We start from the raw sequence: 13,711 nt of genomic DNA on the forward strand, positions 1-13,711 counted from the left end.
TAAGCTCATCTGGAAACTTTTGGTATGTGAACCAACGGAGAAGCAATCAGATGTTTAACAGATTTTACAATATCAGGTCTAATTTCATCATAGCCAGGACTAGCACCAGATCTAAGAGTAAGAGAAGCACAGATTTTGATAACTTCATTTGTGTCCGTTGGTGTGAGAAAAAGCGAATGCTGTGGAGAAGGAAATTTATTCAAAAAGAAGGAATACTTTTAGCTAACTTAGGACCAATGTTGGTGAAGAAATCATTAAAACCATTGGCAATCATTTTAGGATCAGTTGTTGGAATGTTATTTATATTAAAACAATCTGGAAAAGGTTGCTTACACTTCCTTCCTAAAAGAGCATTTAGAATTTTCCAGGTTTGTTGAGATTGTGCTTGTGTTCACTGAGTAGATTACAGCTGATTACAATAATACATTTTCTTAGAATTACGAATCAGACTGGTAAGAGTATTTCTATAATTTGCTAGTAAACGCTTATTGGCTTCTGTTGGAGAAGATTTGAATTTACGATACAGCTTGTCCTTACGACTGATGGATGTTAAAATAGCAGTTGTGATCCATGGTTTATGAGGAATACGATTGCAACTTTGATTCACACGTTGAGCCTTAATGGGAAAATAACGATTAAAGGCCCTATAATGCAGACAGTTTATCAATAAATAACTTATGCGCTTGGCAAATATATTCCTCATTAAGAACATGATTCCAATCTGTGAATTCAAGGTGATTTGTAAAATGAATGAATATTACGTTGAGTAAATGAACGACCGTGTGTGGATCCAAGAAAATGAAATAGAATCAGTAAATTGAAAAATAGGATAATGATCTGTGATGTCAGACACACATATACCAGACTTGATTTTCTTATCAAAGACATTAGTGAAGATATTATCAAGAATTGTGGCAGAATGTGACGTAATCCTGGCGGGGCGATCTATATTCTTCTTCTTCTTGATGTTCTTCTTGATCTTCTTTTCACTTCGAGACTTACATTTGGAACTTAGTTTAAAGCTCGTTAATTAAGATATATTGGTACTGAAATAAGCACTTTTGTTAATGTTCCATGTTTATACAACGATAGATCAAATTGGTTTTACAATATTATTTAATATGTAAACAACAGATCAAAATATTATGCAGGGGGGACAAAACACCCAACAAATATAGGGAAAGAAGTATATAGGTAATGTTTGATAGGCAAAGATAACATATTCATTCTTTATTTGCTTGTTCCAAAACAGGCCCGTACGCAGGGGGGGAGGGTTGTGTGGGGGTGCGACGCACCCCCAAAATGTTGGAAAAGTATACAAAAGTCCCAAAATATCAGAAATTGCGAGCGTAGCGATCAAAAAAATCAGAGTTTTTACGCTTTTTAGGAGAAAAAAGGTCCAAATTTTGTCCACTTTTCACACAATCGCCCCACACCATTGGAAAAAAGTCCACTTTTTCAAAATCAGCACCCCCAAATGAAATCCTGCGTACGGGCCTGTTCCAAAATCTACCAATCAGAGGAATCAGAGGAACCATACATCCAGTTGTTCCTGTTTCACTCATAGTCAAGTATTGGGTGGTATAGGAGTGAGACCAAATCAACACTTAACTATGCACATTTGTTAGGAAATGTTAGCAAATCAGCAACGGCAAGACTTGTAACAAATGCATTGGTGTATGTTTGTAGTACGCGAGAGAAAGCTACAGCCATAATGATCAAAGAGTTACCAACGAGTCCAGCTGCCAACTGCAACCACGATTGTTATCGCGGCAAGCAATATTCGCTCCCAATAATGCCATATACATTCTTCTAATACTGCAGATGATACAATAAAGCTAAAGTTCGCTGAACAGTCATGGTAAAAAGGTATTCGGAATACTACCGTTTGACCGATTTATGGGTCTTGCAAATCTCCGTACGGTACCAAGTTAGTGATCATCCTAAAATAACTGCATCTATATACAATATATAATTTATTCTGCATAACTAAGGTGAAATAAAATCTACTTTAGTACTTTAATTAGGGATGACCATCATAATTTCATGTTGCCCCTTTTGCTACAAAAGATTGTTTTCTGGAAAGAACTCATCAACAGAAGTATTTTGGTGGTTAAATGGTCAAAATCGGTCAAAAACTTTTCGAATTATGAATTTTCAAAGTTTCCCATTCTGACCGGTCATTGGAACGAAATAAATTGACAAAGTCTAAATATAGCAATGTGAGCAAAATTGGTATAAGCATATATTTACCTTTTTATATTTCTTTATTTTAATATAAACATGAAACAAGCATATTGTGAAAGTATCAAAGGGTTTCTTATGAAATGGCACTTTACTAGTCAATAGCATTAAGTATTTCTTCAAACCGAGGCACTGAAATCATGCTTTTAGAAAACATTTGCCAAAAATCATCCATAATGGCCAAAGTGGCACAAAATCAAAAGTCCAGGTGAACTTTTTTTCCACAACAATATACACTACACATAAGAAAAATACTAATGTACTACAAGGGATTTTCAACATAGGAATCCAAACAATCAAGTACCAACATGCACAGCTTTGTCCTGATATCACTTCTGGGGTTTTAACAAAATGTTTAACCTCTATTGTGATTGGCAGCAGCATAAGGTATCTCTTTGATAGCTGATAATGCCCAGCCATTCAGCAAGTGGCTAATAACAGACCTTGATAGGCTTGAATGAATACTGTCATGTGCTACAAAACCATCACACTCCATGGCCTGGTCATTCCATATGCTACTGGGAGCACAGTACTTTAACAATGGAGTGAAAGACTCATTATTGATTAGGCGCGTATTTTAAAAGTACAGCTCCTGTGCGTGTATAGCAGCAAGTCAGTGCAGATGGTATAAATATAAGAAAATGTTTAGGGTTGAGATCAGGTGAATAATACAACAAATGAGCATGAAACTTCACATTTATGTTCAGAAAGGTGTCTATTTAACATGATTCGAAAGGTGTTCAAAGGGAAGCTGGTGATTTAATTTTTAACTCGAGATCTACTTGTCCGGTTTTTTTTCCTTTTACAGAGGGTATGATAGAGGTAATAACAACAACTCTGCCAAATTACAGCTCAGTAGGTCAAGGTGTTCACCTGATCTTTTCATCTGAATATTTTGTGCCATTCTGAGCAGTGCTACACTGGGCCACTGGCAATTAAGCGCACTGTGGCGATGGACCAATTTTGACTCACACTTACAGAAAAACCAAATAAGTTATGATGCTGTAATTTGCAGGATAGTTACAAAACATAATTGGCATTAACATCTCCAATTTTTACAGAAAAATTATGAAAAATAAAAGAATGAGCTCAATTTAGAAATGTCTGTGCAAGCAGTGCACAGTTGAGCTCCCTGCATGTCTATGGGAGTGTTCTAATCAAGTTGATGGTTCATTGGTCATCCCTACTTTAATGTAATGTGATAAATACACATTAAATTAAGGTTTGTACAATGCACAATGTGCGAAATATGCACCAACCTGAATACCGAGCGTGAGGTGAACCGACCAAAGTACAATAGTTGTGCCCTTTCTTATTCTTTTCAAATCTTCGTCACATTCACTTGACTTGATCGCATCTCAAATTGGTTTTCTGCAACAGGTATTTCAATAGTCTAGATGGTTGAGGTATCTCAGAGAAGGAGCATCTCATTATATGTCTCAAGACAACTTTGAAATCAGGATGCTTGCTAGCATAGATCAAGAAATTGATACTACTATTTAACGCTGGTCCTAGTTGTGCGAAATAACCAAAGTGAGCGGCGACTACAGATGTCTTTATCAGCTTCACAGAAATAATGATTGGCACAAAACATGCAAAGAACGCAACGACAACACCGAATAACGTCTTTGTGATTTGAATCTGCTGTTGGGATATTTGAACTAGTCTACGATCTGCAAAGGATAATTCATTCTTTGATTCTTCGACGTCAGATTTTATAGCTTTGGATGATGTTGTGTTTACATTCATGTTATCTTGATTTGAAATAGTTGCAAGAACAGACATGTTCTCTTTCATTTTTCTGAAATGTTTCTGTATATGTATATAAATGCAGCCGTACGTTACTATGATAGTAATCAGTGGAAGTGGAAACATCAATACTTGTCCAAGATTTAAAATGTCCCCTTTCTCGTGATCATCTAAGTCCGAACAGGACATAAAGTAAGTATCATAGCCAAGAGCACCGTTACCAGAAAGAAGGGTAATGCTAAAAAATGCATTGCATAATATCCACGGTATTGCGACAAAAAGGCAAAGTTTCCAAGATTTGAAGATCTTTTCGCACAAAGCTGGTTTTATTATAGTGACCAGCCTGTTAACGCCTATACCCGCCAAGGTGTAAATACTTACTCCTGTGCAAGACAATATTACGTAAGCCGTCAATTGGCACAGACCGTAAGCACGAGGAAAAATCCAACCGTTTTTTCCTACAAGACTTAGACCAAACCAAATCCAGAAGAATGCAGTTAGCAAATCAGTAACGGCAAGACTTGTCACAAATGCATTAGTGGATGTTTGTAGTCGGTGAGAGAATGCTACAGCCGTAATGATCAAAGAGTTAGAAATGAGTCCAGCAACTGCAATCAAGATTGTTAACACTGCAAGCAAAATCCTCTCCCAATAATGCCATAGGCATTCGCTTGATACTGCAGATGATACAATAGAGCTAAAGTTTGATGAGCATGCTGAAGAGTTATTCGTCATAGTGCAAGTCTCCATACGGTACCAGCTTAACAATAACTGTAACTCAGTCGTCCAATATACGTCCCGCCCGGCACCACGCGCTTACACCACCCACCACTAGAAGCCCCGTCTTAGCATACGTATAAGGTGTATATTAATTGCTAAAGTGAACACAGAATATGATTAACAGGTCGTTCGCACTACTTTTACGTCGTATGACAAACAGATTAACAAAAAACGGATCAAATGCATTAATTGTGTGGAAATATGACGTAGCAAAACAGTATACGTGGAGGTAATTTGATTATTCGAGTTCAGTTCGCATTCATTAGTAGATCCTTGTTCAATGGTTGGTTAAGAGTGGTTAATTAAAGAACATAAGGAAATGGACAAAATCGTGGAGTCAATCAGCAGCAACTGAATTATATATTGCGCTGAAAAGGTATCTTATTTGGAAAAGGGCCCATGATTTTATAGCTAAAATTATAACTAAATAATTGGGTATGTACGTCATATTCATTATCTTATTCTGCATATTTTATTTTAATACCTCTTTGTACCTCTACAAACAAAGGTGCTAGCGATTCGCGATTGAGAAGGTCAAATTAAAAAATGGCAAACTGGCCATTACAACGAGAAAACTTTCCAACAACATGCGGAACGAAGGTCAATCTTTATCGGCTTACTTACCTGTCCTCTTCGTGTCACGTGGTACATAAGGGGATTAAGGTCACCACACTAGCCCAACTTGTCCCTTTCTTTAACACATACCCTTGTATCAGTCCATGTTTTAAATCCACCTTTCTTTCTTTTATCTTTCAAGAGTTTTTCTCCATATTGTTTTTGTCTTGCCAGCCTCTCTTCTTGCTTTAGTCATACAATGTGACTGACCTATCGTCTTCTTTTCACCTCGAGACTTCTCTTTCGAACTTAGCTTAAAGTTCGTCAATTGACACGAACATATTTGAAAATACCTGCATTACTCTCTTCAAGCACTTTTGTTCATTTTCAAGGTTTTACAACAATAGAGCAAATGTATCTTACAATAATTGTTTGATTGCAACCAAAGTGACAAACGGTATACAGGGGACAAGGAATAACAAATATAGGCACAGAGAAGTAAGCAAAGTTTGATGGACAACATCTATTAGTCGTTCGTTCTTTATTTGCATGTCCCAAAATCTACCATCTATGAACTCTCCTGGTTGCCTTATCCAGCCATGCTCTATCGGAGTATGGACTTCAGGAATGTTCGGTTCGGGCCCTTATGTTGAGGAAGATGGTGGGTGATGGTGACATAATCACGAGGAAGTCAAAGGTATACCTGGCAAAGTTACCACCTTGCAAGAAGTTACGCATTCTGCATACATGTATCAAACGTGCAGACTACGGAGTAGCACAGTGAAAAGTAGCTCACATCACCATTCCTGAAGTCCCTCCTCCGATAGAGCATGGCTGGATAAGGCAACCAGGAGAGTTCATAGAACTGGGTGAAAATAAACTAATTATAAACATACATTAAATTAAGGTTTGTATATTGTACAATGTGCGAAATACGCACCAACCTAAATACCGAGCGTGAGGTGAACCAACCAAAGTATAATAGTTGTGCCCTTTTAATTCTTTTAAAATTTTCGTCACATTCACTTGACTTGATCGCATATCAAGTGGATTTTCAGCAGCAGGTATTTCAATAGCCTAGATGGTTGAGGTATCTCAGAGAAGGAGCATCTCATAATATGTCTCAAGACTACTTTGAAATCAGGATGCTTGCTAGCATAGATCAAGAAATTGATACTACTATTGTGATGTCCACTGGTATATCATAGGATTGATTGAGGCATTGAGCATCCAGCATCAGACACCCCCTGCCAGCTACTAGTAATTGGGAGACAGGCTTAATTGCCTACAGACTGAAAATACAGGGAGATCAAAATGGCTGCCTACCTGAGCAACACGGATGGCACATGGGCTGAAATAGTTGCAGATTGTTATATCTAACATTTGCAATGTACATGCAAGGGATTCACCAGAAAGACTTAGCAGTTATTCAAGAACCTAGTGGAGGTAAAGTTATACGTTGGTATGAAACCATTCCAAGGAACTGTTAAGCTTAAGCTAGCTGTGCTGTGTTATTTGATTCTGTCATGACATGACTTTGAGTAGTGTACACGAAGACGCGAACTGCGAGCATGCATTAACTGGCTACAGAGTACAGACTAGTCTTCATGGAAACTCCCAACTACAGATCAAGACATGATATGGATAACAAATGACTCTAGATCATCTCATGCCACAATGATGGCACTGCCAATGATAACATATTAATATTCTTACTCTATGCTAGTATGATATACATTATATGATTGTGCATGTGTATTATAACTTGTGAAGCAGGTTAACATGGTTAAAGCCCCACCTGATGATGTAATTAACCCCAAAATAAATGTTACTAGTGTTTTATTGTTCTGAAATAGTAAAAACAGTGTACTGTGTGTACTTTGTGTGAACCTGGTAGTAAAGGGTATTCTGTCCCTAGGCCATCAGTAAGGTTGGTATATACGTTGGTCATAACAGAATTGGGGGCTCACGTCCGGGAATGAATTAAGTAATTTGGAGCCAGAAATAGGGGCTCGTGTTCTGAGATATTGAATTAAAAATTACAGTACACTGTACGTAAAGAAAGAAATACACTGTAAAAATTGGGTTTAATCAGTATCATCATCATGGCGTTTAAACCAGAAGAATTCATTGAGGATGTAACATGGGAAACGTTTGACAAGTTACGTAGACCTGAGTTGGTGTCATTAGGCAAATATCTTGAGTTAGATATTAAACAGGCAATGAGAAAACAAGTAATTAAAAATGCTCTCATAGATGTATTGGTTGGTGACGATCTTCTTGATGAAAAATATTTGGATAAGAAAATGGAAGTCCAAATTCAGGTTGGTGGGGTGGATGTAGTAAAACTTAAACAACTGGAAATGCAACAGGAAATAGAAATGCAGAAATTGAAAATCGCAGAGCAAGAAAGCATGGCAAAGTTAAAGATGGAAGAAGAATTCAGGGTGAAAGAATTAGAAATGAAAATGTCACTTGAGCATGAGAAATTGAAACAAGAATTAGCTTTCCAAGAGAAAAAGCTGGGAGAAAACCACAAAAAATTTGATGTCACAAAATATATCAAGTTGGTACCAAAATTCAATGAATGTGAAGTTGACAAATATTTCCTGCATTTCGAGAAAATCGCCAATAGTTTGTCCTGGCCAGAAGATCAATGGTGTTTATTACTACAGAGTGTTTTGGTGGGTAAAGCTATGGAGGTATTTTCCTCGTTACCAGTCGACGCTAAGTACCCCACAGTCAAGCAGAGCATCCTGAATGCTTATGAGCTCGTACCGGAAGCCTATCGGCAGAAATTTAGAAATACACGCAAGACTGAGTTAGAAACACACTTAGAATTTGCTAGAAGTAAGGAAGTTCTGCTTGACAGATGGTTACTTTCTAAGGAAGTTGCCAAAGATTATGAGAATTTAAGACAGTTATTGCTCATTGAAGAATTCAAGAGGTGTGTACACTCAGACATCAAAACATATCTAGATGAGAATAAGTTGAAAACTCTGAACGAGGCAGCCACAATGGCTGATGAATATGCCCTCACCCACAAAGCAAGACTGGGAAAGCCCCACTCAAACTCTAATTTTTACAGGGGATCAGGTAGAAGCACACAAGGAGAAAAAGTTTCGTCAACTGAGGTTCGTGATACAAAAAGTACAGAAGTTCCCAGTGACTCTAAGAAACAAGTTCGGGCTAACAATGAAAGTAAGCCTAAATCAGGGCCTTCATGCTATCATTGCAAGAAGAAAGGGCACCTAATGTCCCAATGTTGGAAACTTCATGGGAAACCAAGTTCAACTCCTGTAGCGTGCGCAGCCCCTGTGCGTATTAATGAGAGTCTCCCCAGTGAAGAACAAAAGGTCATACAAAAGGAATCTGACACAATAGAAGTTAGTAAAATGTTTGAACCTTTCATGTTAGAGGGACTAGTGTCACTGGATGATACGGATAGTCCCCAAGCCATCAAGATTGTGCGTGATACGTGCTGTGCACGATCTATGATTTTGGAGGGGACGTTACCCTTTAGTGAGGATAGTAAAGTGGGCCATGCATTGATCAGGGGTGTTGGGATGGAGGTGCTTAGTGTACCCCTCCACAGAATTAATTTGACCTCAACCTTGGTGTCGGGTCCTATAATCATAGGAGTAAGACAGGAATTGCCAGTAGAAGGCATTTCCATGCTGTTAGGAAATGATTTGGCAGGGAGAAGGTCTTTCCGATCCAATCGTGACCGATAAGCCCTGTTTACAGGATGATGGTACTCAGGAAAATGATATATACCCTGCTTGCGCTGTTACCAGAGCAATGAGTAAACAAGCGTCTCTAGAAGCAAAAGAGGAAAGTAGAGTAAATGACCCGAGTTATGATTTGGAAGATACATTTCTAACAAAGTCTGAAGGGGAACAAAAGACCCCAGATCCTGTGCAAATTAGGGACAGTAAACAAGATCCCTTGAGTCATAATAAGCTGATATTTGAACAGGAAAATGATCCTGAAATTAGCATACTTGGTCAAAGGGCATTGACCCCGCAGGAAGCAGAGCAATCGCCTGTGTGTTTTTATAAGCAAAATGAAGTGCTTATGAGGAAATGGAGGCCTCCAGATGCTCAAATGGACGAAGAGTGGAGGGTAGTCCATCAAATAGTGATTCCCAAAGTATATCGTAATGATGTGATAAGCATTGCTCATGATACCCCAATGGCAGGTCATTTAGGGGTCAAGAAAACTTATGACAGAATTTTACAACATTTCTGGTGGCCTTCACTGAAGAAAGATGTAGCAGAGTATTGTAAAACTTGCCACCCTTGTCAGATGGTGGGCAAGCCAAACCAGAAAATACCCTCGGCACCACTCAAACCCATTCCAGCATTTGAAGAACCCTTTAGTAGGGTACTGATTGATTGCGTAGGACCACTTCCTAAAACCAAATCTGGGAACCAGTACTTACTTACCATAATGTGTGCTTCCACTAGGTTCCCTGAGGCGATACCGCTGAGGAATATAAAAGCACCCCAAATAGTGAAAGCCCTTACCAAGTTCTTTACTTTGGTTGGATTACCAAAAGAAATACAATCTGACCAGGGATCTAACTTTATGTCTGGCGTATTCCAGCAGGTGATGCAGCAACTAGGAATCAAGCAATTCAAGTCCAGCGCATACCACCCTGAATCTCAAGGAGCGCTTGAACGCTTTCACCAAACGCTAAAGAATATGATCAAAACATACTGCTATGAGTTTGAAAGGGACTGGGATGAAGGGGTACATCTCCTGTTATTTGCTGCCAGGGAAGCGGTGCAAACCTCCCTTGGGTTTAGCCCCTTTGAACTTGTGTTTGGTCATTCGGTGCGCGGTCCTTTGAAGCTTCTGAAAGAAAGATGGTTGAGTGAACACACAGACTTGAATCTGTTGGACTATGTTGTAAACTTCAAAGAAAGGTTATTCAGAGCTACAGAAATTGCCCATGACAATCTCAAACAAAGTCAAGAGAAAATGAAAACATGGTATGACAAGGGTAGTAGAAACAGGGTATTTGAACCAGGTGACAAGGTCCTGGCACTGTTTCCCATACAAGGACAGCCCTTGCAAGCCAGATATACTGGACCCTATGAAATTGACTCCAAAGTTGGGGAAGTTAATTATATAGTGAAAACCCCAGGGCGACGCAAAGCAAAACAATTGTGTCACATCAACATGCTAAAAGAGTACTTTGAAAGATCAGAGCAAAATTCTCAACCAGTGTGTGCTACTGCCACTGCACCTATGCCACATGGTGATGAAAAGGAGAAAGTCACAATTAAGCATACTGAAGATACATGTATGAGTGACCCCAGTGACAGCCTTTCTGATAAACACACTGAATGCAGTCTTAAAAATTCTGATGTGCTCTCTAACTTGGACACAAAGTGGACACATCTTCCTCCAAATCAGCAAAGTGAATTGAAAGATTTAGTCCATGAATGGGAAACTATTTTTCCAGATGTGCCAAACACTACTGACTTGACATACCATGATATAGATGTGGGTGACACTGAGCCTATAAAACAACACCCATATAGAGTCAATCCCATCAAACAAGAGTATCTAAACAAAGAGATACAGTATATGCTAGATAATGACATTATAGAGCCTAGCAATAGCGAGTGGAGTTCGCCCTGTATTTTAGTCCCCAAACCTGATGGTTCTTATCGATTCGTGACAGATTTTCGGAAAGTCAATCATTTTTCCAAGACCGATTCTTATCCAATCCCAAGGATTGATGACTGTATTGATAAGATTGGAAATGCCAAATTTGTAAGCAAGTTTGACTTATTAAAGGGCTATTGGCAAGTTCCGCTCACGGAAAGAGCAAAAGAGATCACAGCCTTTTGTACTCCAGAAGGGCTTTACCAATACAAGAAAATGCCCTTTGGGTTAAAAAATGCCCCAGCCTCATTCCAAAGATTAGTCAACAGTCTAGTTTCGGACCTACATGGCTGTGAAGCATATATTGATGACATCATAGTATACAGTCAAACTTGGGAAGAACACATACAGCAACTCCACCAGCTATTTGAGAGACTGTCCAAAGCCAATCTCACTGTGAACCTAATGAAAAGTGAATTTTGTCATACCACAGTGACTTACTTAGGTCATGTAGTGGGACAGGGACAGGTCAAACCAATTAAAGCCAAGATAGAAGTTATTGAGCAGTTCCCCACACCAATGACCAAGAAAGAATTGATGAGATTTCTTGGCATGGCCGGATATTACCGGAAGTTCTGCGCCAACTTCTCAGAAATAGCACATCCTTTGACCAATTTGCTCAGAAAGGATGAGAAGTTTATTTGGACTGATCAGTGTCAAAGCGCGTTTTCCAAAATCAAAGCCATCCTGATAAATGCGCCAATTTTGTCAGCTCCAGATTTTCTCAAACAGTTTAAGTTGACTGTGGATGCAAGCGATATTGGTTGTGGGGCAGTGCTCATGCAAGAAGATGAAAAGGGCATAGACCATCCTTTATGTTACTTCTCTAAGAAGTTCAATAAACATCAGAAGAACTATTCCACCATAGAAAAGGAATGTCTTGCCCTCCTCCTTGCCTTACAACATTTTGAAGTGTACTTGTGTACAACAGTGTATCCAGTATTGATATTCACTGATCATAACCCCCTCACCTTCATCCACAGGATGAAAAATAAGAATCAGAGACTTGTGAGGTGGAGTCTGACTTTACAAGGATACAGTTTGGATATTAAGCACATCAAAGGAAAGGACAATGTAGTGGCAGATGCCCTATCAAGAGCACACAATTAAATTAACATTGCCAAATGCCATAAACAGTGTGTGAAACAAGAATTCCTTTTAAAAAAGGAAAGCAGTGTACTTTTCAAGTAGATCACATGTATGGAACATGTTCAAAGTTAAGTTTTCATGGCATTCAAATTTTCTATTAATTGTGCTGTATAAAACTTTGAGTTTTGTTATCAAACAAAAATTGCTTTTAAAAGGAAAAGCAGTGACATGGTCATGAACCAATGTCAACATTTTATAGTTTGTGTAGTGTTATACAGTCAAGGTGTTTGTTGACAAAAAGTTCAGGTATAACAACTACAGGATAATATACTAAGTAATCAGTTATGAAGTAAAACACTAAAGAAAGTGTGAAGTTTTCATTACATGTAAACTTCTCTTTAAGGGGGGAGGTGTGATGTCCACTGGTATATCATAGGATTGATTGAGGCATTGAGCATCCAGCATCAGACACCCCCTGCCAGCTACTAGTAATTGGGAGACAGGCTTAATTGCCTACAGACTGAAAATACAGGGAGATCAAAATGGCTGCCTACCTGAGCAACACGGATGGCACATGGGCTGAAATAGTTGCAGATTTTATATCTAACATTTGCAATGTACATGCAAGGATTCACCAGAAAGACTTAGCAGTTATTCAAGAACCTAGTGGAGGTAAAGTTATACGTTGGTATGAAACCATTCCAAGGAACTGTTAAGCTTAAGCTAGCTGTGCTGTGTTATTTGATTCTGTCATGACATGACTTTGAGTAGTGTACACGAAGACGCGAACTGCGAGCATGCATTAACTGGCTACAGAGTACAGACTAGTCTTCATGGAAACTCCCAACTACAGATCAAGACATGATATGGATAACAAATGACTCTAGATCATCTCATGCCACAATGATGGCACTGCCAATGATAACATATTAATATTCTTACTCTATGCTAGTATGATATACATTATATGATTGTGCATGTGTATTATAACTTGTGAAGCAGGTTAACATGGTTAAAGCCCCACCTGATGATGTAATTAACCCCAAAATAAATGTTACTAGTGTTTTATTGTTCTGAAATAGTAAAAACAGTGTACTGTGTGTACTTTGTGTGAACCTGGTAGTAAAGGGTATTCTGTCCCTAGGCCATCAGTAAGGTTGGTATATACGTTGGTCATAACACTATTTAACGCTGGTCCTAGTTGTACGAAATAGCCAAAGTGAGCGGCGACTATAGATGCCTTTAGCAGCTTCACAGAAATAATGAATGGCACAAAACATGCAAAGAATGCACAGACAACACCGAATAACGTCTTCGTGATTTGAATCTGCTGTTGGGATATTTGCTCTAGTCTACGACAATATGCAAATGACAATTCATTCTTTGATTCTTCGACGTCAGGTTTTATAGCTTTAGATGATGTTGTGTTTACATTCATGTTATCTTGCTTTGAAATAGTTGCAAGAACAGACATGTTCTCTTTCATTTTTTTGAAATGTTTGTTTATATGTATATAAATCCAGCCGTACGTTACTATGATGGTAAACAGTGGAAGTGGAAACATCATTATTTGTCCCAGATTTAAAATATGTCCTTTCTCGTGATCATCTATGTC

General features: G+C 38.5%; 1 protein-coding gene across 1 annotated transcript; it reads left to right on the forward strand.

Annotated features, from left to right (window-relative positions):
* Positions 1–9,129: 9,129 nt before the first annotated feature.
* On the forward strand, positions 9,130–12,117 carry LOC140157611 (uncharacterized). The gene has a single exon (XM_072180851.1). It carries the CDS (start codon positions 9,130–9,132, stop codon positions 12,115–12,117), a length of 2,988 nt encoding a protein of 995 aa, XP_072036952.1.
* The last annotated feature ends 1,594 nt before the right edge of the window (positions 12,118–13,711 follow it).

This window comes from Amphiura filiformis, chromosome 7, assembly GCF_039555335.1.
Source record: "Amphiura filiformis chromosome 7, Afil_fr2py, whole genome shotgun sequence".
Taxonomy (NCBI): Eukaryota; Metazoa; Echinodermata; class Ophiuroidea; order Amphilepidida; family Amphiuridae; genus Amphiura; species Amphiura filiformis.

What these genes read in the sequence shown, in the direction of transcription:
- LOC140157611 (XM_072180851.1), top strand. Translation starts at nt 9,130, where the DNA reads ATGAGTAAACAAGCGTCTCTAGAAGCAAAAGAGGAAAGTAGAGTAAAT.